At 51.0% G+C, this 27,609-nt stretch overlaps 1 protein-coding gene across 14 annotated transcripts in view; it reads left to right on the plus strand.

The window, feature by feature from the left end:
- The window catches only part of SLC2A9 (solute carrier family 2 member 9), a 225,984-nt gene that overhangs the window by 134,068 nt on the left and 64,307 nt on the right, over positions 1-27,609 (plus strand). For 13 of the 14 annotated variants that reach the window (XR_011538319.1, XR_011538320.1, XR_011538321.1 and 10 more), the window contains 2 exons: positions 3,818-4,005; positions 16,552-16,662. Coding sequence is in view for 10 of the 14 variants with exons in the window: in XM_070613243.1 (XP_070469344.1) it covers positions 3,818-4,005; positions 16,552-16,662 (299 nt within the window). In the remaining 4 variants the exon portion in view is untranslated. Of the gene's footprint in view, positions 1-3,817; positions 4,006-16,551; positions 16,663-17,097; positions 18,241-27,609 lie in introns of those variants that run through there. The other variant, XM_008518816.2, reaches the window with a different exon arrangement.

The following is a 27,609-nucleotide window of genomic DNA, read 5'->3' on the forward strand; positions in this document are numbered from 1 at the left end:
CTGGACCTGGGGCCCCAGAGGAGCACGTGGCACTAGAGATCAGGAAGGCGGAATCAGTGGGGCTTGGGGATGAGATGAGACCTGCGGCAGGGCCTTCAATGCCCGCAGGCACTCCAGGCCTTCCTTGGCCTGCTCCTCCTATGACTTCTGGCCAAGAAAGAATCAGGGAAGGCTTCCTGGAGGAGGTGTGTCTGAGCTTAGACTCAAAGAACAAGTAGGGTAGCCAGGTGCAGAAAGTCAAAAGAATATTCCAGAAAGAGGAAAGGAGCAAATATACCCATGTGTCTTGTTTCTCCTGAGGGTCAGGGTGTGTGAGGTGACTTTCTGTCTTGACTTCTGTCAGCCTGAAACACCCCCTCACCGCCATAAGTCTAATTAACATCCATCACCACACAGAATTACAATTTTTTTTCTCATGGTGAGAACTCTTGAGAGCCACTCTCTTAGCAGCTTTCAGATACACGCTACAGTGTTGTTAACTGTCGTCACCAGCCTGTACATGATGTCCCAGGACTTATGTGTTTTATAGCTGGACGTTGTACGTTTTGGCCCCCTTTGCCCCTTTGCCCAGCGCCACCCCCTGCTTCCGGCGACCACTCATCTGTTTTCTGTATCTACCAGTTCGGTTTGGGGTGGGTTTGGGTTTTTTTAGGTTCCACATATGAGCAGGATCATACAGTATGGGTCTCTGTCTGACTTCCTTCCCTCAGCTGAACGCCCTCCGGGTCCAGCCATGTTGTCTCGAGAGGCAGGACTTCCTTCTGTTGGTGGCTGAGTGACACTGCCTTGCACAGAGACACGTTTCCTTTATCCGCTTGTCCGTCCTGGACACTCATGTTGCTTCCAGGTTTTGGCTGTCGTAGATAATGCTGGAGATGCTGCTGGTTGTCACAGCTGAGGGGGTGCTTCAGGCATCTCGGGGGCGGAGGCCGGGGAGGCTGCTGACCATCCTCCGAGGCACGGGGCGCCCCGCCACGCGGAGCTGTCCACCGAGCTGTCAGTACCTGCCGCACAGCAGGGCGCGGCTTGGCCAGCTGGGTGGGCTCGGCTCCGATCAGCAGGCACTAACCCGGCACCTGTCCTCCGGCCCCGGGAGGTGGCCCTCAGGTGCTCACCGCGAGTGGACAGAGGGGGTGCCAACGACAGTGCAGGGAGAAAGTGCTGCGAGGGGACTCAGGGCACCAAGAGCCCAGGGAAGCCCAGCATCGGGGAGGGAGGAGGAGAGCTGGTTAGGGAGGGAAGGTGGGAAGAACATTCTCGGCAGAGGGAACAGCATGGCCAAATGCAGAGAGCCGAGAAAGCACAGTGTGTACAGGAGAGACGAGCAGTTTGCACATCCAAGAAAGAGGCATGCACAGACGGAAGGGGCAGGAGGGGGAGCTGAAGGAAAGCGGAGGCTGGGCTTCATCCTGTGTACAGTGGAGAGCCCAGCGGCCTTTTAAAAATGAAACGGTTAACATGCCACAACTAGAAGGACCTACAACTAAGATATACAACTATGTACTGGGGGTATTTGGGGAGATAAAGCAGAACAAGAAAAAAAAAGATTGGCAATAGTTGTTAGCTCAGGTGCCAATCTTAAAAAAAAAAAAATGAAATGGTGAGGCGTGTGGTGGAGCCCGCAGCGTGGAGAACATGTGTGTGCAGGTGCTCTGCAGGGCGTGGGGAGACGGGACCCAGGAGAGCAGCTGGGGCTATTGCGACCGCCCAGGGGAAGGTAACGTGCCCGGAAGCAGCCCGGCGCTTCAAAAACTGAAAACGGAGCTAAGGCAATCGATTGTTTCACCCTGTCAAGGGATTAGCTGTTGCAGGTCGGCTTCTCCAGGAAGCAGGTGCTGAGAAGGGTCCGGGGACAGCAATTCTGCTGGGGAGTAACACGCGGGGAGAAAGGGTGCAGAAGCTGGACCAGGCAGGGGAGCGTCAGACCTCAGCGCCATGTGGCAAAGCGTCTGCAGGCCCAGTGCCCATGCATCACAGGAGCACCCACTGGGCAGAGACGCCTGGGCCCTGTCCCACCACCGGGTGCACTCGTGGGCTGGGAGCCACTATGAGAACAGCATCACCTGGCCTTCCAAGTTGAGGTGGATGCCCACGAAACTAAGAGCTGGAGGCTGCCAGCTGTCTACACTGCTCATAGCCAAGCAGTGAGTCCTTTCCTGAAGGGGACCTGAGTGGGGCATCTCTGTGTCTGCCATGCTAGTCACACAAGGTACGCGTCCTCATCCAGTCACAGGAACCTTATAAGAAGGGGGGTGGGGCAAGTAGAGACAAACTATTTTTATGAACACATATAACAGGAAATTAAATTGATGCTTTTAAAAAAGAAAGAGATCACAACTTTTAAGAGAAAGAAGAGAGATTTTTGTTCTAGGAAACTCTTTTGAGAGCTGAGCATTTAATTTGGCTGAGAGCTTCCTGGCAGCCAAGGTAAAAAGGGTACTAAAAAAAGCAGGTTATAAAGTTCTCCTTATTTCATATGGAAGGCATGTATGTCAGGGAGGAGAGAGAAATGTTTTCCTGCCCTAAAACTCTAGGATTACTTTGTCACATGAATGTTGCATTTTGAATTTTGAGAAAGTATTAGAAATGCTTTGATTTAGTGCATGATGTGGAAATGTTACTCGTTCAGCTACTTCTCCCATTTATCCTTAACAAATGCTAGGAAAAGTATTAAATCATAGCTTACAAAAGAGACATTTGAAGCAGTTTTCAGTATACCACAGGAAATAACACCCAGAGCCTTCGTGGCCTTGCTTCTTGGAGAATCTGGAGCAAGTTTAATGGCTTTTTCTTTTTTTCTTTTTTTTTTTTTTTGCTACTTAAAAAGAGCAATTTCACACGTCCTGTGGTGCGGTGTTTTTAGGGATGACGCCCACTGTGTCGGGAATGGACTGTCCACAGGACCCGTCACAGCAGCCATGTTTCTCTGTTGGTGGATGAATAGCAGAGCGCTGCATAACTTAATCCACATTCTAAAGGGTCTCCCGCCGTCTGACGATTATGATCTCAGGGGTCCAATCAGTCCGTGGGACTTCGCGCCTGTGTCCGTGGAGGTTTACACAGTTAAGGTCTTGGTGAAAAGCGCAGGTGCACTGAGGCAGGACATTTGCAGTGTTCGGCCCGGAAAAGGCGTAAGTCACAGGGTGAGTTTGAGCCCTGGGAAGATGAGCTCTGGGAATATTTCCTGCGAGGTTTCTGTATTTCAGAGAGGCACGTGAAAAGGGCCCTGGGGCTCATTCAGTTCAATGCTCCTTCCGATGACAGAGTTGGCTCCCGGGCATCCTGGCCGAGTGGCGATCTGACCGCTGAGTGGACACTTCCGACGAGGATGAGCGCACAGGGCCAGGCAAACAGGAGGTGCTCACGAAGTACTCATCGAAAGAGCACCTCCTGTGTGCAAAGCTCGGAGCCAGGGTTTAGTGTGTATTATATGATCCAGTGACTACAGCAGCCGCGTGAGGCAGGAATGATTCCAGAAGACTAATATGGGGGTGGGGGGCCTGTTCATACGCCCGGTGGTAGAGGTGGGATTTGAACCCTGGGCATGCTCTGCTTTGCTGTGGGGCAAGCTGGAGACCCTGGCTCTCGCCTCACTCTTCTCCTAGCCAACTAGGTGACCTTGGGCAAGTCATTGCATCTCTCTGGGCCCCTATTTTCCTATTTTTAAACAAGGGCTTGGGACTCCCTGGTCTCAAAGGCCCCTGCCAGCTCCATCCCTGACAAGGTGTGTGTCTGGGTGGAGGGACCGTCCCTGCGGGGCCCAGCCTCAGACACATCCTGATCCCTGCTGAAAGTCAACGCTTGTCTCCGTTGGCAGCCTTCCGGACATTCCTGGGCAAGGAGGACGTCTCCCGAGAGCTGGAGGAGGTCCTGGCGGAGAGGCGCGTGCAGAGGAATGTCCGCCTGGTGTCCGTGCTGGAGCTGCTCATGAGTCCCTTCGTCCGCTGGCAGGTCGGCACCGTGGTCATCACCATGGCCTGCTACCAGCTCTGCGGTCTCAATGCGGTGAGCGCCCCTCACAGGGGAGGAACCTGACGGGGGCGTTGGGGGGGTGGGTTCAGCGCCTGGATGCCCAGGTCCCTATCCCTGCTCCGCCACCCCCACCGGCTCTGTGCCACTGGGCACCCACACAGTCTGGCCCTCATCTCCTCGTCTGTGCAGTGGGATGACACTGAAAGGAACAATCCAGGCCAGTGTTCAGTGCAGCTGCCAGCACATCCCTTAATCCATGCTGCCTGTCGTTAGAATTACCTACCCCCGGAAATACCTAACTGTCACATTTCTTCATAAAATGGCTATTAGGAAGTTGTAAGTGAGATGATTTAAATACAAGTACTCTTGGCTGGGCTGGCTTCAGCGCATGACTTTGGCCTGAGAAATTCTTAAAGCTTTAAAGAAAAAGTTTCTTGGGGCCTGAGCTGATGTGGGCAGGGAAGTCGGGGTAGGTCGCCCATGAGGTCCCCCAAACCCTAGACGGGTACAGCTCCTGTTCTCTCTCGAGGGCTCCAGAAGGGAGAATCCAGAGATTGGAGGAACAGGGAGGCGGGCCTGGGATCGTTATCATCATCGTTATTGTTGGTTCTGGAAAACAGTGGGTTGCCTCCAGGGGTGGTAAGTTCCCCATTCATGAAGGTGTGCAAGCTGCTGGCCAGCCACTTGGCAGGGGTGCGTAGAGGACATTTTCACACTGAAGCGTCCAAACGCCTTCTGAGGTCACTTACGTAGCTCAGGAGAAGTGTAGCTGGGCCCAGAGGGAGGGAGAGGGGACCTCTGAAGAGTCCCAGACACACTGAACCCCTGTGTCTATTTACGCTGAACGAGCATGAACCTTCGGTGGGCGGTCTGGGGGTGTGGGGGAGGTGATGTCAAAGGGAGCATTTCCGTCCGACAGAGAAGGATGACAGCACGGAAGGGTACACCAGGTGTTCTGCCTCATTCCAACAACTTTTGGTCCTGTTTCCAGAGACCTTGGGATGGAATGAGCTCATCTTGCTCCTTGGTTTTGCCTGTCCCTTGGTCTGTTTGAAGGCCAAAGAGTCAGGAGGCAGGGCCAGCCCGGTGGTGCAGCGGTTAAGTTGGCACATTCTGCTTCTCGGCGGCCCGGGGTTCACCGGTTCGGATCCCAGGTGCCGACATGGCATCACTTGACGAAAGCCATGCTGTGGTAGGCGTCCCACGTATAAAGTAGAGGAAGATGGGCACGGATGTGAGCTCAGGGCCAGTCTTTCTCAGCAAAAAGAGGAGGATTGGCAGCAGTTAGCTCAGGGCTAATCTTCCTCAAAAACAAAACAAAAAAAGAGTGAGGAGGCCCCTGGGTCAACAGCGTGGCCTCGGGCAAGTCCTGCTGTTTCCCCCCCTTTACAGGAGCCAGGTCGTGCTGGACCATCTGGAAGCCGCCCTCCCTGTTCTGAGAGAGCAGAGAGAGAAGTATGCGCTTCTCCAAGCCCACGCTTGGAGTCGTAGAAGCCACATATGGAACCTGTATTTAGTGAGGCATTTAGATTGAGAACCATGACATTTCTAAACAGAATGTGCTCCTCCTTTGAGACATAATTTTCCCATCTGCATACCCTGTATAACTTTATAAATTCCACCAGGGCGTGTCCGTAAGCCCGGATGCATAAGTGTTATGATGGAAAAAAAGCATCTCGTCTGCCCCCAGAGCCAGCCACGGTGAGACTGCAGCTTCAGTGTTCTGCCTCCTAGTGTCGAGTGCTTTTTATCGCTCTCTTTGCTTTATTGTTGTGAGAACATCTAGTGTGAGAGCCACCCTTTTAACAAAGGTTTAAGTGCACAATGCAGTAGTGTTGACTATAGGTACGACGCTGCACAGCAGAGCTCAGGAGCCCATCATCTTACTGAACTGAAACTTTACGCCTGTCGATTAGCAGCAATTTCTTCCCCTCTCCCAGCCCCCGGCAGCCACCATTCTCCTCTCTGCTTCTCTGAGTTGGACCATTTTAGATTCCTCACCTAAGTGGAGTCATGCAGTGTTTGTCCTTCTGTGACTGGCTCACTTTGCTTAGCACACTGTCCTCCAGGTTCATCCATGTTTGTCACGTCTTGCAGGATTTCTGTCTTTTTAAGGCTGAATAATATTCCGTGGTATGTATGTATCACATTTTCTTTATCCATTCATCCATCGACGAATGCTTAGGTTCCTTCCACGTCTCGGCTGTTGTGAATAGTGCTGCAGTGAACGTGGGAGTGCGGATATCTGTTCAACATCCTGCTTTCAACTCTTTTGGATAAATACCCAAAAGTGGAGTTGCTGGGTCATATGGTATTTCTATTTTTCGTTTCTTGAGGACCCTCCACACTGTTTTGCATAGTGGCTGCACCAGTTTGCATTCCCACCAACAGTGTGCAAGGGTTCCCATTTCTCTACATCCTCACCAACACTTACCTTTTTAAAGTTTTTTTAATAACAGCCATCCTAACAGGTGCGAGGTGATGTCATGTGGTGGTTTTGATTTGCATTTCTCTGATGATGAGTGATGCTGAGCAGCTTTTCATGTACCTGTTGATTGTTTGTATGTCTCCTCTGGAGAAATGTCTATTCAGGTCCTTTGCCCATTTTTTAATGGGGTTATGTGGAGATTTTGTTTTGTTGTTGTTTGCTATTGAGATGAAGGAGTTCCTTGTATATTAACCCCTTATCAGATATGTGGTTTGCTAAATGTTTTCTCCATTCTGTAGGTTGCCTCTGCTCTCTGTTGGTTATTTCCTTAGCTGTGCAGAAGCTTTGTAGTTTGATGTAGTCCCACTTGTATATTTTTGCTTTTAGTGCTATATCCAAAAAATCATTGCCAAGACCAGCGTCATGAAGCTCTCCCCCTATATTTTCTTCTAGGAGTTTTATAGTTCCAGGTCTTTTATTTTTTTGAGGAAGATTACCCTGAGCTAACATCCACTGCCAATCCTCCTCTTTTCGCTAAGGAAGACTGGCCCTGAGCTAACATCCGTGCCCATCTTCCTCTACTTTATATGTGGGACGCCTACCACAGCATGGCTTGCCAAGCGGTGCCATGTCCACACCTGGGATCCGAACCAGCGAACCCTGGGCCACCGAAGCGGAACATGTGCACTTAACCACTGCGCCACTGGGCCGGGCCCTATAGTTCCGGGTCTTATGCTGAAGTCTTTAATCCATTTTGAGTGAAGAAAAGGGTCCAGTTTCATTATTTTGTATGTGGATATCCAGTTTTCCCAGCCATTTGTCAAAGAGACAGTCCCTTCCCCACTGAGTATTCTTGGCCCCCTTGTTGGAGATCTGTTGACCACACATGTCTGGGTTTATTTCTGGGCTCTCTGTTCTGTTCCATTGGTCTAGATGTCTGTCTTTATGTGAGTACCATGCTGTTTTAATTACTGGAGTTTTGTGATATATTTTGAAATCAGGAAGTGTGATGCCTCCAGTTTTGTTCTTTCTCAAGATTATTTTGGCCATGCATTGTCTTTTGTGGTTCCATATGAATTGTAGGATTTGTTTTCCATGTCTGTAAAATAGGCCACTGGGACTTTGGTCGGGATGGCCTTGAATCCGTAGATTGCTGTGGATAGTACGGACCTTCTAACCGTATGAAGTCTTCCTGTTCATGAACACGGAGTAGCTTTCCCCTGTTCCTGATCTTAGAGGAAAAGCTTTTAGTTTTTCCCCGTTGAGTATGATGTTAGCTGTGGGCTTATCATGTGTGGCCTTTATTATGTTGAGGTAATTTCTTTCTATTCTTAGTTTGTTGAGGATTATTTTTAATCTTTAAGTCAAGAGTACTTAAAGGAGTAGTACTTCCAGCTTGGCGTGCTTAACTTGACACAGAGCAAAAGGCTCTGGAACAAGATCCGGAGGCCTGGCTTCCTGTCTCGCCGTGACCGCAGATGTTCAGTGAGAAACCTGGGCCAGTCGCTTTCCCTCAGCCAGCCTCTGTCTCCTCGGCTGTAATAATAATCAAGCACACACTTATTTAGGGCTTAGCTTGAGCCAGGATCTGTCCCCATGGCAGCCCTATGAATCAGGCACCATGGCTAGGCACAGAGACCTTGAGAGACTTGCCCAAGGTCACACAGCTAGGAATGGTGGAAAAGGGATTTGAGCCCCAGCCATTTGGCCAGGAGGTCTGGATGCTTAAGCCCCAAGCTGGGAGGTTCCCCCAACACCCCCTCAGAGCATCCCCATGTGTGTCACTGGGCTGTATCCCCTGGCTATCCCTAGGGAGCCAATGGGACACGTCTTATGTTTTCTGTTTTACACAGGAAGGGACAAACACTGGTTGTGGCAAATGCCAGCATCACAGTGCAGCTGTCCCGTGGTTCAGTCCAGGCTCTACCTCTGCACCACCGCCTTTTAATCCAAATAATTCATGAGACCACGCAAGAGAGCTGTCTGACACAGGTGAAAAGCTTTAAAACTTGCTTTGTGGCCTCGGTTTTACCAGAAATTATTTTGGGGTACATGGCCTATAGTTTGAGACAGTTGTAAATTTGCTAGGCATCTCGCCATGCACCACCTTCTTCTGGCCCCAAATGTCCTGCAGGGTAGGTGGTGCTGTCCCCATTTTCTAGATGAAGAAACTGAGGCTTCTGAGGGCCAAGGACTTCCTCAAGGTCAGAGCAAGCGGTGCCTGTGCTGTCAGACCCACACCCCCTGGCACCAGGTGCCCTGCTGGGCTTGGCCAGCCCATCTCTAAGACTCAGGTGCCTTGTCCCAAACCAGTGTTTTTCAGGCTCAGCATCATGCTCATTTGGGGCTGGAAACTTCTCTGTCCTGGGGGCCGTCCTGTGCACTGTAGGATGTTTTGCAGCATCCCTGGCCTCCCCCCACTAGATGACATAGCCCACCCCGCCAGTTGTGACAGCGAAAAGCGTCTCTAGGCACGCCAGCTTGCCCTGGGTTGAGAATCACTGTATTAAACACACATCACATATTGCTCCGTGAGTTTTGGCTGAAGCGTCAATGAGTGGTTTTCACATACTTTAGAAATCAACTTAAGTTGGATTTAACAATATTTGGTTGTTTCTAAATTCATTTTCAGTGTTGGATTGTTTTCTTCCTCTTCTGACAATAGCTTTCAAATTCCCTTCTCTAAAATTAGACCTGTCACTTAAAATGACTGATCGACCCAGCTGCCTTCCTCTTGAGCACTTTGTCCTCTGCATGAAAACAGGGCTTTCACGCAAACGTTCAATCTCTCCCCCGCGAGCAGGAGCTTGCTCGTCGCAGAGTCCGTCCCTTCCCTGGGCCACAGCGGCTCCCACACCCCGGATGCTGCTCCCCTCACTGACCATCCTCAGGAATGCAGGCCCCGTCTCATGGCCCTGTGTCTGTAGCTCCCAGAGCCGTGCAGGACACATGGCAGGCCCCTGGACGTTTGAGGAAAGAAGGAGTAGGAAGTGAGAAGAACAAGCGGGTAGGGAAGCGCTGTTTCTACCAGTCCTGGGGTTGATAATTGGATCAGTACCAATTGTCAAAGCCTGTACAGGGAAGCACAGTTTTCTTGAACCTTCCTGAATCTTCTGGAATTATGGTGGTACTTACTGACTTCAGACTGCCCTTCCTTCCCCTGGATTCTTTCCTTCTGAACAGAGGAAGCCAATCATCCTGACTTCTCTGGGCCTCAGTCTCCTGTTATGAAAAATGGGGATGATACTAATACTCAGTTTGCACAGCTGGACTATGTGAAGCTATGTGCATGGACTAGTTCACAGATGGTAACTTCCGGGCTTGTGCTCGATCTCCCTCCCCGCTTGCCGTGATCAGCATTGTTTTCTTCTCCCTCGATGCCACACATTTTCAAACTCGGCTGCTCAGACATGCAGTCTTGGTTGGGAACCAAGACACCCAAGCTTGTTAGAAATAGCTATCAAACAAGAGTGGAGCAGGGTGCAGGCTGTGAGTGAGCCGTGTGGGCCTGGGAACGTCTGTTATGGATGCTCAGACGCGTTTGTCTGCTGCCAGTTTTTGTCCACGTGCTGGGTGCACCAGCATCACAGCGTCCCTGGGTCGCTGGTGTGTCCCTCGAGTCCTTTACTAGTTGTCGCGTGACGCCTCCCTTCCCTGCTAGACCTGGGCTATGAGGATGAGGACGTGCATATTGTTCCCACTGAACCCCAGCGCCTAGCAGACCACTCCATAGACAGTTGAACGGAAGGGTTGGGGGGAGACAAGAAAACCTTAGACAGGCTTGTGGCAGAACATGACACCTTCCCCCTTTGCTGGCCTGGAACTGCATGAAGATCCATCTCATCTGTCAAACCATTGTTAGGAATTCTGCAGCCCAAATCGTGTTTTGCACAAAACTTCTAATCGCAAGTTCGGAAGCATTATAGATAGCTTTCGTTTTGAAGTTCCTCCCCAAATCACTTCCTAACTCAAATGAAGAACTAAAAATGTTCTGTTTCCCTAATAACCAAGACATCTCACTGAAGGAACCTGCTGTGTCCTCGCGGATGGAGAGGATGCTGAATGGAGACCGTCCGTGTGGCCGCCCTAGAGTCGTGGTCCGGAGCACAAGTCCTGGAGTCAGCTGTGTGTGTTCAACTCCCAGCATTGAACTTGCGAGTTACGGGGCAAGTTGCCATAACGGCTCCGTGCCTCAGTTTCCCCAGCAGTGAGGTGGTACCCACCTCATATGATGGTGGTGAGGGTGGATGAAAGGATGCGTCTAAAGCTCTCAGCACAGCGCCAGCCACATAGGTGGTGCTGGATAATCTTAGCTATCATCTTGTAGAAAGAGGGCTGCCCTGGGACCACAAGGCGGCCTGGGGTCCAGCCCACGTCCTCCAACCTCCCACCCATGTAACCCTCTGGCACTTAACCCTCTGACCTCAATCACTAAGACGTAAAATGGGGACATGACTCAAAGGAGGCAAGGAGTGGGGTACAGAGGGGAAGGGCTGTGCAGGGTGTGGCTGTGTTCTTACCTATGAGAGGAGCAGAAAGACCGAGGAATCCAGCACGCCTAGAAAAGTTGTTAAAAGCTGGGATTTTCTCACTCAACATTTGCGGGCTTACTTTCTATCTTTCTGGATTTTCATGACATCAAAGAGCAAGGGGCAGAGAAGGGAGCCCTTCATGGAGCACCAAGAGTCGGGCACCCTGGATCCGCCATCCAGCTCTTCATGCTCACTTTCAGGATGTGAGGCGAGGTCGGGAGGCTGAGGCCCGAGTCCAGGTCTTCACCACTAGTGGCGACAGCCAGGAGACCACCTGTTCTGTCCTCTCACAGCCTCCCACCTTTCCAAACAATAGCAGCTCACAAAAAGGGGACTTTAGATTTGAAGTTGCCTGACCTGGGAAATCAGCCACGTTAGGGGCTGAGTCACAAGCCCAGCTAGCCCTGAAGAGGGCCCCCGAGTGGTTTGTGGGTCCTGGTTTGGGGGGGGCATGCCGCTGAATCGAGGCCTCCGCTGGTCCCGCTGAGCAAGGCAGGGAGAGTCAGCTCACCCTGCACCTCCGTTGCCGGGTCGAAGCGAGGCCTGATGAGAATGAGGGGTGACGTGTGCTTGGGGTGGTGGATGAGGCCGCTCCGCCGAGGACCAGGGTGCAGGCTTTGAGGCGCTGTCAGAAGCGTGGGGCCCCTCCCTCAGGGGAGAAGGTCTTGCTCTTCTTCAGGGGTCCATCATTTTCCTTTCCCCTGATGCCCTCTGCTCCATCCACCTCCCAGAGTGACTCCACCCGATTTAACACCCGCCTCATTCCATCTTAGGAGGGAAATCAGATGCCCTCTCCCCCAGAGGCAGCAGAAAGGACTGGAGTGACCTGAGCTGACATCCCAGCCCTCACCTGGCCCAGCCTCCGTTTTCTCGTCTGTTAAATGGGGGCAACGATATCGACCTCACTGGGCTGTGGTGAGGATGAAATTAGGTCATGTAGGTGATGGGTCTGGGGAGGTACGATATGTGAGCTCCCTTTCCTCTCCTCTGAAATTCAGAGCAGGTTAGAGATGGACACAGGAATCAGATAGGCGGAGAGAAAAATGTCAGCTGTATGCTGAGTGGGCCTGGATTAGAGGATGTGACTTCAGAAATTGTGGTTAATTCTGCACTCCCAGATTTGAGGCGCCGTCCCAGACCCAGCCGCAACAGAAGGAAGGGACCCAAGGCCCACCCGCCCCGGGCAGGTCCCTCCCTGCATGGAGAGAGCAGAGGGGACACGAGCTTCCTGCGGGAGGCAGGTGCACAGAGAGCCCAGCAGGGGCGCCAGTGAGCACACAAAGCTCCTCCTTCCGAAGGCCTTATCCCTTATCCCTTATGTGGTCCCTTGTCCCTTGGGCTGAGAGAGAGGCGTGTTCCCCAAATGGCAACAGGAAGTGAAGGGAAAGCAGGTCCCCGCCTGACAGTGGAGGAAGCGTGGGCACATTTCCTGGGACACAGTGTTTAATAAATGATAAGCTTTCCTGTCTTCTATACTTCAGAATAGGGCCTGTGCCCCACCGTCCGTTTGTGGGCACCACCTCTGTGTTTACAACTCCCCCTCTCCCTCTGACCTCCGCTTCCATCCTTACATCTTCTCTCTCTGACCTCTGACCCCTGACCCTCCTACCTGCCTCCTATAAGGACCCCTGTGATTACATTTCTAGCTCACCTGGGTAACCCAGGATACCTGCCGATCTCAAGACCCTTGACTTGCCCAAAGTCCCTGCTGCCATGTAATGCAGTGCTTTCATGGGTTCCTGGGGTGAGGCCGTGGACGTCTTTGGGGGAACCACTGTGCTGCTCACCACATCCTGCAAGCGGGTACCAAGTCATACTCTCTGTCCCTGTCACCTGGTTCTGGGCAAAGGGAGATCAGGTGTTCTGTTGCTCCTGAAGCTCAGCCAGAGAGAGTTTGGAAGGCATTTCTCAGTCGAAGGCCGTGCAGTCAAGGCCATGGGCATGTATGGGACGCGAGGTGGAGCAACGGAGAGAAGAGGAATCTCAGGTCGGTGTGCTGGGCTCACAGCCGCAGCCCAGCCTGTGCGGCAGTGGGAAGAGCCAGGCCCAGGAGGCCGACAGCCAGGTCCCCACCGCTGGGGCGTTACCGGCTGCATGTGGTCTCGCTGACCCTCCGGCAGTGGCACCTTCGCAAGCTGCTGAGGGTGGAAAACGGTTATGCACTTTATGCTTTGTCTCCAAAGCACTGTGTGGTGAGCTGAGAACGAGGGCTTCAGGGCGTTAGAGGCGGGGAGTGGAGAAGGCCCAAACCCTCTCCCTTGCCCCCCTCCCAGCTGCCCGCTGCAGGTCCCTCAAGGCCCACCCTAGAAGGAGGAGCCGGCCTCTGAGAAGCTAATGCAGACGCGCTTCCTCCCCGGCCCGTGCGCGACTGTCCGTGTTCTTTACCAAGGAGCATCCGCGTCTCCGCAGAGAGAGGGAAATCTTCTAGAATGACACTCACCGTTCATTATGCACCAGCTGTATAAAGGATGTTTTACCTCATCATTTGAAAAATTTTTACAACAACCCTGAGAGACAGAGTAGTCTCGCTTTCTTTTAGAGAACGGATGCTCAAAGCCGATAAGTCACAGGCCCCCAGCTCACGAGAGGCAGTGCTGGGGGTGGGGTGGGGTCGGGTGGGCAGCCCTCCAGAACTGCTGCTCCTTCCTCTCCATCCTCCGCCTCCGGGGGAGGAGACGGTCGAGAGCCCCGTTGTGTCTCGGACAAGGTCAACGCAGAGCACGCTCCATGGCCAGGGCCCCGCGGGACACACTCCAGATTTCCTGGTGCTTCGGCTGTCCGCCGCCCTCAAACTGCCGCATCTAATAAACCTCAGCGGGAGCAGAGGCCGAGGCGGTTGCCTTCCTGCTCTGTACGATGATGCCGGGAGTCGGAAATGGCTTCACAGAGGCAAGAGAATGAGACTGGCAGTTTGTGTGATGGACAGGCCTTCCCCCTGGGGACAGGGCCAGCCCAGCAGGTCCTCCCTGCAAGCTCTGGACTCGGGGAGAGGGTCTGAAGGGCCAATTTCTGCCCACGGCTGGGTAAATGCTTTTAAGTGTGAGATGACTGCAGAGCTGCTTTCATAACTATCCCTGAGGAGCGTGTAATTTTAGGCTCGATGACTCTTCACTAACCTTTAAACCCTTCAGGTGTGCCCAAGGCAGCCTTGCTACGGAGAGAATTGAAAGCAGGGAGGAAGAGGGGTGGAGGGGATGCGAGGAACTGGGAGGGAGCACCACGCTTGAAGCCGGAGTGCAGCTTCCAGGGGAGGAGCAGAGGCTGTGAAGCCTCTGGAACATGAGCAGGTCAGGGCGTGGGGCTCCGCACCGAGGCTGGGCATAACACAGACGTCAGGGCCACGTGTGCACAGGTGGCGGCTGGGCAGCCTGGGCCATGGAAAGGGCCTGCAGAGACCCTGGGCTATTGGAATCAATGAATTGGGATGAAGATTAAGAAAGGCATTTAAGCTCCTCTGATCCATCCCTGAAGATGTGCTGGGGACCACAATTACCTTCAAAAGGGGGCAGATTATGGGGCTGGCCCGATGGCCTAGTGGTTAAGTGCACTCCGCTTGGGTGGCCCAGGTCTGGGGGTGCTGATCCCAGGTGTGGACCTCCTCCACTCGTCAGCCATGCTGTGGTGGCATCCCACATACAAAATAGAGGAAGATTGGCACAGATGTTAGCTCAGGGCAAATCTTCCTCAAGCAAAAAAAATATATAAGCAAAATATATATATTATATTAAATAATATATATATTTATATATTATATATAATAAACATATATATAATAATATTATATTAAATAATTATATATTATATTAAATAATACATAAGCAAAAATAATATATATTTTATATATAAAATATATATTATTATATATACATATATAAACAAATTGAGTTCAGACTGAGGCTTTTTGGAATAATTTTAGCTTCTGTCACAGCCCTGAGAGCTGTAGGAATCAATGAATTTATCAGAAGCCACTGCTTTACTCTCTGGATGCGACAGCAAAGATGGAGTCTAAGATTCTATTTTCTCAGCTCACTCAGGTGAGAGGCAGACGCAGGACAGGAGGGCCTTTGCTGTGTGTGGACGGTAAAACCCGTGTTTGCCGACAGCCGCGTCGGTGCGCGCGGGCTCGGAGCCGTCCCAGCAGCCGTCGCGCTGGAGTCTGTAGGACGCCCATCACTTTACAAATAATTACTCGCCTCCCTACAAAATAAATCACCTGTAGATCCAAGGAGGTCCTAGATTAGATGTTCTCCCCCAGCGCAGGACAAACTTTGCTGACAAATGCTGGTGACAAGACAAATTTGTAGACACAAGAGCTTTCTCCTGAAAGGCAGTAAGAGCCACGTGGGAAGAGCGCTCCCAGCCACAGTCAGCCCACGGGCACGAGCCGCGAGCTCGGACGTTTCCGCGTAATAATGACCCGTTTATGATGCTTCCGAGGCCCTTCGAGGCAGTGGGTCTCCCGTCAGACTACATATATAAGAACAGCATGCTTTCCTATCATTCAGCAAGCTCTTGCTTTCTGAGGAAATGGCTGGGATTGCAAGAAAACAAGTGATTTGTGTCCAGCCTATTGATCCAAGACTTTAAGTAAATAATGAGCAGTGGCAGTTCTTACCCAGGTCCCGACACCAGAGGACAAGGAATCCCAGCAGGTGGGGTGAACGGAGGCCCTGCAGCCAGACCTGGATGGAGCCGGGGCTCAGGACTCCACAGCCGTGATGGTGATGCCCTGCGAGTGGCTGTTAGGGTCAGGTTTGGCCTCATGTGGCAGGGATTTCAACAGTGACCTAAATGAAAATAGTTTTCTCTCTCCCGTGAGGGGAACTGGGAGGCTGGCAGAGCAGCCCCAGGGCCACACTTCCTGCTTGGTCCAGGGCAGTCCCTGTTTAGTCCTGTTGTCCTGGAATAATTATTAACACTCTTGAAAGTGCCCAGGTTTGGATAATAAATTAAAGAATCACTCTAGTGAGTAAGAATACAGGCTTCTTCTAACTGCCTGTTCCAGCTTCTGAGCAGGTGGCTTCCATCCTACAGCAGGTGCTCTCTGTATATCATGCAGGTTGTGCATTGCACAACTCTCAAGAGCATCATGCACATTGTATCCATTGTAGATTTATTATGGCAGTTTTCCAGTGGATGACAAAGTGTCTTGTGGAGCAGGGACCTTTTCTAATTCTCACAGAGTTACCATGGGTGTCAGCAGCAGTGCTGTCTTGTGGTCACCTAGTGATCCAAGAGAGCTGCTGAAGCTCCAGCCATCACATTCACCATCCTGACAGCAGACAGCAGAAAGGGTAGAAAAATGGGATCACACCTTCTTGATGAAGAGCTCGTTTTAAGGAGACTTTGTGGAAGCCCCACCACCACTTCTGTTTGTATTTCATTGCCACATTTTGCAGAGCACACGTCACTCCCAGTACTGTAGGAGTTTTATTAGTAATGAAGAACGGGAAAATGTGGGAGAAGGGAGAAAACAAGTAGTGGGCCACGCCACACAGCTCCACCTTGCGACCGCGGATTTAGCAGTGACTCTCAGAGACCACCTTGTACCTGAATTTAGTTTAGGAAATGGATGCCTTTTCCTGACCCTCCTCCTTCTCTTCCTTTCCTGCGTTATAGATCTGGTTCTACACCAACAGTATCTTTGGAAAAGCTGGGATCCCTCCGGAAAAGATCCCGTACATCACCCTGAGCACGGGCGGCATCGAGATTTTGGCCGCGGTCTTCTCTGTGAGTAAACTGAGTGTCGTTCCTGAGAACATCGCAGGGGGGTCAACAGCACAGGGGAGGTGGGGGGCGGCAGTGGGGTGACACACGGACGCACAGGCAACAAACAGGCTCGCCTTTAAAGGAGCCTGCCCTCCATCACTGGGCAGGCGTCTGAATTTTAGGAGTTTATCGTGAAGTCCATCACTGACGTTTCACCCATCTAGAGCATATTCTTATTTATATTTTACTTCCCTGTGTCTTCCTTTTAACAGCTGGGTCCCTCCTTTGAACTCTCCCCTAGTCACAAATGATGCAATGTGATGAGCACCCTGTGCGGGGGGCCGCATCCCCCGGGAGTGCAGATCAGAGTCCCCATGAGCCTAATGTCTGTTGACATGACTTTAAAACCGTTTCAGAACCACTAGCTGTCATCTTCCCACCCCAAACCCCATGTAGGAGTTTGCAAGACAAAGCAAAGGAGAAAGGACGTTCCAGTTGATCGGTGTGATAGACAGCGTGACTTTAACAATAAGCAAAAATGTCCAAAAGAAGACATGGAGCTCATCCCTCCTTCTCGACCTCCAATATGCAAAATAAACATTTGGGGCGGGGGAGTTAGGGGACTTCAGAATCTAGCAGAAATTGCACAGTTTTGGAATCAGACCAAACTGGATTTGAATCTTGGCTCTGGAACTTGTTGGCTGTGTGATGTTGGACAATGCTCTCAACCTCTCTGAGCTTCAGTTTCTCTCTTGATGGGATGTTCATGTCTCTTCTACCTTGTGGGTGTGCAGTCTGTGCCTCACATTTTGGGTACAAAGTACACGATGGGGTTCTTTTCCAAAGGAAAGAGAAGAGGGTTGGGTCAGAGTAGCGTTCCCTGACCTTGAGGGATGGGCTCATTTCTTTCCGCTCTTGCTCGCTGCTTTGTACTAACAGGATGGATACTGGTGCAAACCCGCAGAGGCTTCCAGTGGCTTTTCTGACCCATTTTCAACAGAACGCTTTATGTCACTCCTTGCTCTTAATGGGGTCTGCTAACAAGACGCTTTTAAAAATGGATGCCATAAAACATGCGGGGGACCGACGTTGTCTCCTTCCCCTTCCGCTGCAGTGTTTCTTGTCAGAGGGAAAATATGTCAATGGTTCACCATCTGGAGATTTCACAAAATTCTTGTCTCAAGGTGCAGACCCTATCCAGTCGTGATTAGTTGTTTTGCATTGATCAACAGAAAGGCAGAGTCGGCGTGGCATGAAAATGATGGGAAAATTACAGAGTTTGTTTTTTGGTAAAGTATTTTTTTTGTTGTTATAAGAAATCAACATGAGCTCATTAGGGTAAATTTGTAACATTCAGAAAAGTAGAAAGAAACGAAGAAGAAATTCCCGGATCATGCTACTCGGGGAAGTTTGGCCAAAGCTCCCTTTGTCTTTGCTCTGCGTACATGTATGTTTTATTCTTTCACAGCAAGAATCCTATTCCATGTACTCATTTTCATCCTGCTTTGGTTAGCATAACTTTATGTCAGAATTATTTTCCCTTTCCTTATTTGTCATTTCAGTAAATTTTTTATTAAAGTGTAACATACATACGGAAAAGTACGCAGGTCCTCGGCTCTCTGAATTCACACTATCCTTCTTCAAAACTTGGCTGCCCAGCGGTGTCCTTGACTGTTGTCTGCGAGGTGGGGCTTGTTGAGCATCTCGGCTCAGAGCCTGGACAGCTGAGCTGCACGGCCTGGATTCTGATCCCAGCTCCGTCCCCTTTGAGCCGGGTGGCCAGGGGTAAATTACTCAACAGCCCTGTGACTCGATTTCCCTGTTGCTGTAATAAGGAGACCACTGCTGCAGGGTGAGGGTTGAACGAGTGAGGACACATTTTGTGATGTGAGCAGTGCCCGGCAAGGGCTGTGCTCTCGCTGGCTGTGGACTGTCCTTCCTCCACTGGTGGGGTCCGCTGACCGCCATTGTAAGTTAGGCTGTGGGACTGTGCGGGTGTCCTGGCAGAGAGCACGATTTCAGAGGATTTATTCCACAGTCTTTTACAGTTGAGGTAAGTCCCAGAGAAGTGACTTGCCCAGGACACACAGCCAGTGGAGTCAGAGCCTGAGGAAGTGGGGGAGCCCCCACTGCTCCCCAAGACCCTGAGTGCTTGACATGGGTGTCATGAAGGCTCACCCCACTCCTGAGGGGTCGGTCATCGTCCCCCTTCGGAAGAGGAGCAGGCAGAGGGAGCGGTGGCGCTTCTAACCTCGGCCTCCCCAACTCCAGGAGCCCCGACCCCCGGCCTCCTCTCTCTGCCTGGCAGACTATCTTCATTAAAAGCTGACAATATTTGACAAAGTGTTTCTTGGAAGTGCTGACCCCAGGAAGGGGAGTCAGTGACTGTGCCCTCTAAGAGGGCCTTCTAAATCAGGACCAGGGTCACAGCCTCTGCGGAGTCTGCCTGCTGCTCCTTCAGGTCGGGATCATGGTGGATCACGGTCATTGGGATCATGTACATTCCAGAGGGGCGGGAATCCCCATGTGGGCCCACCGCGGGGGAGTGCGGGCTTCCTAGTCTGGCGGTGGATCCACTCATTCATGCCTTCCTCCGTTCCACAAGCAACTCTTGGGCACCCACATCATGCTCATGCTGGAGGTCACCAGTGACGTTGCCATGGTCTAGAGAGAAAGACAGACTCGGAAACAGACGTGTACCGTGTACAACCCTGGGATGAGCTCTTCTGAGAGGGCTTCCTGGAGGAGGAGCCCAGGAAGCCAAGAGCTAAAGGGCCAGCAGGAATTAGGCAGGTGAAGGGAAGTGAAGTGCATTGGACAGCCTGTCCCCGGCCCCTGGCACACTGTGGGCATGGTCCCTGGTCACCTGCTCTCCTTCCTAGTGTATCTTCTCAAAGAGCTGGGATGCAGAAGAGTCCATTGGAAACAGTCCTTAAAATGGTAGCATTTACCCCAATCCCTGGAAAACCATGATGTTGATTCAACATGAGACTGGGAGTGGAACAACGTGCTGGGGGAGAAAGAGTTTTGGCGTTAGAGCCTGGTGGCTCTGAACTCAAATCCTAGTCACCCATTTACCAGCTGAGGGGTCTTGGGAAAATTGTCCAACATCTCTGAATTTATTTGCTTGTCTGTAAAATGGACAAAACCATGCCCACCTGTGGTAGGCAGAATACTGGCCCTCCAAAATGTCCGTGGCCTAATTCCTGGCAGGATGAAACTGTTACCTCATATGGTAAAAGGGGCTTTGCAGACATGAGTCAGTTAAGGTTCCTGAGATGGGGAGGTTATCCTGGATTATCCGGGTGGCCCAAGAAAAATCACAAGAGAGAGTCAGAGAAGGAGATGTACTGACCGAAGCAGAGGCTGGAGGGAGGCAATTGTTGGATTTGAAGACGGGGGACGGGGCCACAAGCCCAGGAATGCAGGCAGCCTCCAGACGCTGGTAAAGGCGGATGGATTCCCTCCTGCAGCTTCCAGCAGGAACACAGCCCTGCCAACAACTGACTTTTGCTCATGAGACCAATTTTAGACTTCTGGCCTCCAGAACTGTGGGAGAATAAATATGTGTTTCTTTAAGCCAGTAAATTTGTGGTAATCTATTACAGCAGCCTCAGGAAGCCAATTCACTACCTTCCAGTATAGTGGAAACGAAACTCAGAGTGCATGAAGGTGCCTGTGCCCTTCCTGCCGGGGTCAGTGTTCAGTAAATCCCTGGCCTTTACAAAGCTTCTGTTACCTTGTTTCCAAAAATATAGATACTGTTTCACCCAACTCTGCGAGGTAATTGCCTGTCAAAAAGGACTTTCCAACTTTTTCCTTTCTTCTTACCGAGAAGCCTATTTTGACAGTCTGTTAAAATGGCTTTGGGGCCTCATAAAATGGAGAGGGGAAAGGCACGTTTTTTCATTTGTTCTGCAGGTCATTTTGGCTCACAGCATTGCTCGTCAGCATGGGCGGCCGTCAATAATTGCCACCTTGCAGAACAGCTGGTTTTCCAAGTTGATTTTCTTGGTGCAGCATTAACTCTCTGAGGAGTGAACTTCCACTGAGGGTCATTCGGGCCGTGGGAGCCTGAGCATCTGGGCCACGTGGGGCAGCGGCTTGTGGAGCACGAGGCTTATTCCGTCGAGGAGCAGAGACTCTGTGCTTTTCCAAATCAGGGGAAACGGAATTCACGTCACTCTCGCTCCTTCCTCCTCGCAGTGAGTTTTTGTAGCTGTCAGGAAGCGACTATGCCTAGAGTTGAAGTAAAAAAATCCCATGGTTTCTGCCACCTCCAGTCGCCTCTGCTTCCCAGTGGAGTCCACAATTTCAGAATCAAAGGCTTGAGAGTTCACGGCCGCATCTCGAGCCCCTGCATCGGTCACGTGTTACGGGAGAGAGTGGAAGAGGCAATGAGGCAGAATGGTGGACTGTGTGGGCTCTGTGGTCTCCTGGCCCTGCGCTGACTAGCTGGGTGACCTCAGGCCAGTTACTTAACCTTTCTGAGCCCCCATTTTGTCTTAGGAAAAGTGGGGATAATGACTGATCGATACTTCAACAGGTGTGATCCTGAGAATTGTGCAGTAATGCACAGGGCTTCACACAGAGCTGGTACTCAATGTTAATTACTGTTATGGGCTGAATTGTGTCCCCACGACATTCATATGTTGATGTTCTCACCCCCATCACCTCAGAACATGGCCTGATTTGGAGACAGGGTCATTGCGGATGTAATTAGTTAAGATGAGGTCATCCTGGAGTGGAGTGGACTGCTAACCCAGCATGACTGATGGCCTGATACAAAGGGGACACATGCAGACATGCGCCCAGAGAGAACACCATGGGAATTCTGAAGGTGTGCTGCAAAAGCCTAGGACTCCCGGAAGCTGGGAGAGATGCCTGGAGCAGGTGCTTCCCTGCGCCTTCAGAGCGAGCATGGCCCTGGCAACACCTTCATCCCAGACTTCTGGCCTCCAGAATTGTGAGGGAAGAAATTTCTATTGAAATTTGAATTGAGAAATTCGAAATTGAAATAAGAAAGCCACTAGTTTGTGCTATGCAGCCCTAGCAAACTAATACAATTATTATTGGTTACTAATCTTCCAGGAGAGAACCCAACATATGTTATGGAAAAATCTGAAGATGCCCGGCTGCCTCCCCAAAACGTAGAAGGTGAAACTGGGGCCGGAGTGTTTATTCCTTCAACACTCAGCAAGTGCTGGCTGGTCCCCTGCTCTGTGCCGGGCACGGCACTAGGTGTGTGGGATGCAGCAGGGGAGAAAGGAGACAAAGTCCCTGCCCAGGAGAAGGCAGGCTCCTCGTGGCGGGACAGTGAACAGTAACATGAGCGAGGGAACAGTGTGGTGGGTTAGACGGTGAAGGATGCTCTGAGGATCAGAGAAGCAGAGAAAGGGGGATCGAGAGGTGGGGCGGGTCGCTGTGTTAAATATTGTGGTCAGGCCCAAGGGATGAGGGAGTTGTCTACCCAGATGACCAGAAGAACGTTTTGGGCGAGGGAGCAGCTAGAAGGAAGGCCTGCATCAGCCAGGTCCCAGCAGGAGAGAGAGGCACGGCGAAAGTGAGTAGTCAGAAGGCAGAGGAACACAGGCGTGGGTGGGTCTGTAGCGTGGGTAGGCCACCCATCAGGAGCGGGGACCTTCAGTAGAGGGACACAGCCAGCCATATGTGCCTGTAGGGGGGCAGCCAGGGGACCCACACCCCAGTCCATTCTCTTCTTTCCTCCTTCTGACTTCTTACTGGGGCCTCGTTTGCTGACACCACCCAGAGGCAGAGTGCAATGGGGCCTGTTGATCTGGTCCTCTGGGTCCTCCTCCAGGACACAGAGCAGGGCACAGGGTGGCTCTGGAGAGGTGAACAGAGGATGTCCAGAGCAGGCCCCACACAGGCAAGAGCATGCGCAGCGGTTTGAGGGACCACGGGGAGGCCGGTCGTGGGGGGCGGGCGGGGCTGGAGGGCTGGGCCCAGGGTGTGGAAAGCAGAGTCCGTGTCAGGTGTAAAACAGATCCCTCCGGCCACTGTAAAGAGAATAGGTGTCAGGGGGGAGGACAGGGTAGACACAGGGAGACGGTTAGGAGCCTCGAAAAGAGGCCGATTTCCCCAGGGACTCATCGGACCGCGTGTGCTCTGACGCTGGCATCAGACCACCGAGCGCAGCGAATCCTCCTCCGCCCGGGAAACCTTCCCGTTGATAAATACCGATTCTGCCGCATTTCTATGGGCCGCAGAGTCGCTGGAAGAAACAACCCCCCACCTCCACTCACGTGTTAGAGGAAGTCCCCAGTTTGTCTGACAAAGCTTACAGGAACTTCGCGGAGGGAGGGAACCACATCAAGCAAAAGTGGCACCAGGTTTCTCCCTTGGGCCCCAAGCTCTTGGGGGGTGGGGCGTGAACGGCTGCCAGGGGCTCCGTCCAAGCCGGCAACACCCACCAGAGCTGAGAAATTACGATTCAGACTAAGCAGCTTTTCCTCTTGGGTGCTAACATGGTCCTTAGAGAAGCGCTTGTGTAATCCATTATCTTGGTCGGAAGCGTGCAGAGAGATAAGGACTGTCCTGGTTCTGAGGGCTCATCCTTATGGGAGGGGGGTAGGGAGGGGGGACGCAGAGGCAGGCCCCACACCCCCAGCCGACAGGCGGTTTCTCCCTGGAAGCCCATTTCCCTGGAGGCCCTGTTCCCACCCACCCTCAACTCTGAAAATACCTTTTTTTTTTTAATTTAATTTTTATTGAGTTAATGATAGATTCAATCCTGTGAAATTTCAGTTGTACATTATTGTTTGTCAGTCGTGTTGTAGGTGCACCCCTTCACCTTTTTACCCACCCCCCCATCCCACCTTTCCCCCAGTAGCCACAAATCTGTTCTCTCTGTCTGCATGTTTAAATTCCTCATATGAGTGGAGTCATACAGAGATTGTCCTTCTCTATCTGGCTTATTTCACTTAACATAATTCCCTCAGGGTCCATCCATGTTGTTGCGAATGGGAAGATTTTGTTCTTTTTTACGGCTGAGTAGTATTCCATTGTATATATATATCATATCTTCTTTATCTACTCATCAGTTGATGGGCACTTAGGTTGCTTCCATGTCTTGGCTATTGTAAATAATGCTGCAATGAACATAGGGGTGCATGGGACTTTTGGAATTGCTGACTTCAAGCTCTTTGGATAGATACCCAGTAGTGGGATAGCTGGGTCGTATGGTAGTTCTATTTTTAATTTTTTGAGAAATCTCCATACTGTTTTCCATCGTGGCTGCACCAGTTTGCATTCCCACCAACAACGTATGAGGGTTCCTTTTTCTCCACAACCTCTCCAACATTTGTTACTATTTGTTTTGGTTATTTTTGTCATTCTAATGGGTGTAAGGTGATATCTTAGTGTAGTTTTGATTTGCATTTCCCTGATGATCAGCGATGATGAGCATCTTTTCATGTGCCTATTGGCCATCAGTATATCTTCTTTAGAGAAATGTCTGTTCATGTCTCCAGCCCATTTTTTGATTGGGTTGTTTGATTTTTTGTTGTTGGGTTGTGTGAGTTCTTTATATATTATGGATATTAACCCTTTGTCAGATGTATGACTTGCAAATATTTTTTCCCAGTTAGTGGGTTGTTTTTTTGTTTCAATCCTGTTTTCCTTTGCCTTGAAGAAGCTCTTTAGTCTGATGAAGTCCCATTTATTTATTCTTTCTATTGTTTCCCTTCTCTGAGAAGACATGGTGTCTGAAAAGATCCTTGTAATACTGATGTCAAAGAGTGTACTGCCTATGTTTTCTTCTAGAAGCTTTATGGTTTCAGGTCTCACCTTTACGTCTTTGATCCATTTTGAGTTTATTTTGGTGAATGGTGAAAAAGAATGGTCAGTTTTCATTCTTTTACATGTGGCTTTCCAGTTTCAACTCTGAAAACACCTTTTGATCCTGTGGTTCTATTTCTGAGTTTGGCCAAGGATGCACCACACGTCCGTCCCCTGAGGCCCGCCCTCGGGCTCCTGTGCTGTGCTCCCAATGCTTTATTTCCCTCCAAATGTCTCCTGATTTCCTCTTCATCTCTGGTGGCTTCCTTGGCTCCCCTGTGCCTCGGCTGGTCCCCCCAGCTGCTGCCATCAAAGGAAGGTGGGGACATGGCCCCTGGGGGTCAGGTGGAGACGGCAGCTGCTCCCACCACCCTCTCCCCTCTGCCACCAGGCTCCCTCCACTCCGTGCTCCTGATGTTGGAGCACTGATTCCTGTCAGCTGGCCACCCAGCTTTCTCAACTCCTTTTCTTTAAGAGCTGAATTTTTTTCCACCTGCCCCAAATCGAGAATGGTTTAGACTTATGATCATAAACCTCTTAAAAACCACCTTTTCCTTCTCAAGAGGGGCAGGAGAGTGGGGGGCGTATTACCCTTAGAAGCTACAGAAGCTATGGCTTCAAGCCAATTCTAAAGCAACCCAAAAGGAAAAATTTTCCCCAGGACTTGAGAACTTGGAAAAGCCTGGGCTCCTGGCACCTTTCCTTCTGTTCTGGCTGGCCCCGTCCATGTCTGATTTTGCACTTTTGTTGAAATGTCTCAAGACCATTTAATTTGTTATACCTGGGCATCATGGACCACCTTGGAATGATAATCATTTAGAAAATAACTTTTTTCATTTCTTATACCTTTGGCCCAAACAGATATACAAGTCTCTCACACGTTCATCTTTTAAACAGACATTTCTGGACAAAGTTTATGTTTCAATAAACAGTTTTCAATTTTAAGTTTAGAGAGTGCCTATTCCAAGTAGAAAATTGTTCCTGAGACCCTGTCTTCTGAATACAGACTTTAAAACTCCATTAACTTGCAGATAACCACAGCTTTCCGAGGTCTCTGCTTTTCAGACAGAGACTTGTGAAAGCAAAGACTCGCGCTTGGATGTTTAAAACAGAAGTACAAGCAGTTAGAAGTCATGCCGAAATAGGACGTTCTCCTGCCATCTGCCTTTGCTTGCTTTTCTCTGCCGAGAGAGCCATAATGAGAGCATTCAAGTTCCTTTCTCCCATCCTTCTATAGCTGAAGCTTTGGCAGTAATCCAGCTTCCGCCTGGAGAGGCACTAATTGCTGGTGTGGCAAGGGCTTCTCAAAGACCCCACCATCCCCTAAGTGTCAAGATCAAGGGCAGCCGTTTGGGATTCCAGGGTGCTGGCCCCAAGCTGGGTGGCATCTTGCAGCAGCGTTCAGATTGTGTGTGTGTGTGTGTGTGTGAGAGAGAGAGAGAGAGAGAGAGAGACGCACACACACACACAGTAGGTTTAAAGAAATGACAGTGGCAGATATCATACTGTATCTCTGCAGACCCTGATCTTCCTTGTTCTGCTAGGCCAGGCACTGGCCCATAACAAGCAGCCAGTGCGTAGCTACTAATTGAGTAAGACTCAATTAAAGCTGGTGGAGGGCAGGAGCATCTGCCAGCTACACAGAGCCCCCTGCCTTTGGCTAGGCGCCATGCCCTGTGCCCAGGGGCAGCCACGTCTGATGTTCCGAGGGAGGCTGAGCCCCCGCCCACAGCGCTTCCTCCTTCTGGAGCCCTGCACACAGTCAGCCCGCATGGCCCACATGCTCATGAGCAGCCAGTCAAGCCAGGCGAGTTCATGGGAATCAGCAGAACGAGGAGAGGCCCCAGTTGGAATAGGACAGAAAGAGCAGGGTGCCTTCCCTGATCTTGTGGGGATGAACTCTTACAGGGCTCTGCGCCCCTGAAGTGTTGGGAATTCTGTGGAGCGCTGGGTGCTCCCTGCCCTGTGTACATGGATTTAAACATTGAACACGACATAGATGGAGATGGACCCATAAAATTCATATAAAGTAACACATGTAAAATGCTGTAAAGGCACATTAAGTCAAAGGTGGAAGCTTTGATTGAGTCACATTTGAAATAAATGGAATTTTAGACTCTTTTCCCTCCCCGCGCGTCTTCCTTCTCTCTCCCTGGGTTCAGTCATTTCACAGACTCCATCAGGCGCGAGCTCCCTGCGTTGGTTTGCTGGGCTGCCTGGCAGAGTATCGCAGATGGCGTGGCTGGCACACTGCAGTTTACCGTTTCACCATTCTGGAGGGAGAGGGCCGGGAGCAAGCTGTCCGAGGGCGGATTCCTTCTGAGGCCCTGAGGGACAATCTGTTTCCTGCCTCACTCCCAGCCTCTGGGCCTTTGCTGGCATCTTTGTTGCTCTCGCTTATAGAAGCATCACCCTGACATCTGCCTCCGTCTTCACGGGCATTCTACCCCTGTGCACACCTGCCGTGTCCAAATGTCCCCATTTTATAAGGACACCAGTCCTGTTGGATCAGGGCCCACCCTGATGGCCTCGTTTGAACTCGAGTACCTCTGTAAAGACCCCATTTCCAAATAAAGTCACATCCTGGGGTACAGGGGCTTAGGACTCTGACGTATCTTCTTTGGGGAGGACACAATTGAATCCCCAACACTCCCCAAGGGCGAGGACTCCTGTCGTTGTCTCCCCTGTACCCCAGTGCCGGGGCCTCACACACAGGAAGGAGGAAAGCTCCAGGACAGTGTGTATATCCTCTTGGTAAATCTGTTTGTGCACTTGTCTCACTGACAGTGAGGAGAGTCAGGGAAGTGCAGGAGTAAGAGCAAGACTCTGGAACCAGGCTGCCTGGATTTGAATGCTGGCTCTGCCACTGTGCGACCTTGGGCAGACTGCTACCCCTCTCTGAGCCTCAATTTCTGGATGTAACGGGATGATAATAGCATTACCCCATACAGATGTTATGAGGGTTAAATTATGAACATATGTAAAGCGTCTAGAACCGTGCCTGGTACATAGTAAGTGTTATAACAATGTGCACTACACAGTAATCAAGACAGCATGGTTTTGGCTTAAAGATAGCGGTACAGATCAATGGAACAGAGTAGAGTTCACAAAGACAAAAGGTGCCACAGTAAGTTGTGGGGAAAAGTAGTCTTTACAACATGGAGCTAT

The sequence above is a fragment of the Equus przewalskii genome, chromosome 3, assembly GCF_037783145.1.
Source record: "Equus przewalskii isolate Varuska chromosome 3, EquPr2, whole genome shotgun sequence".
NCBI lineage: Eukaryota > Metazoa > Chordata > Mammalia > Perissodactyla > Equidae > Equus > Equus przewalskii.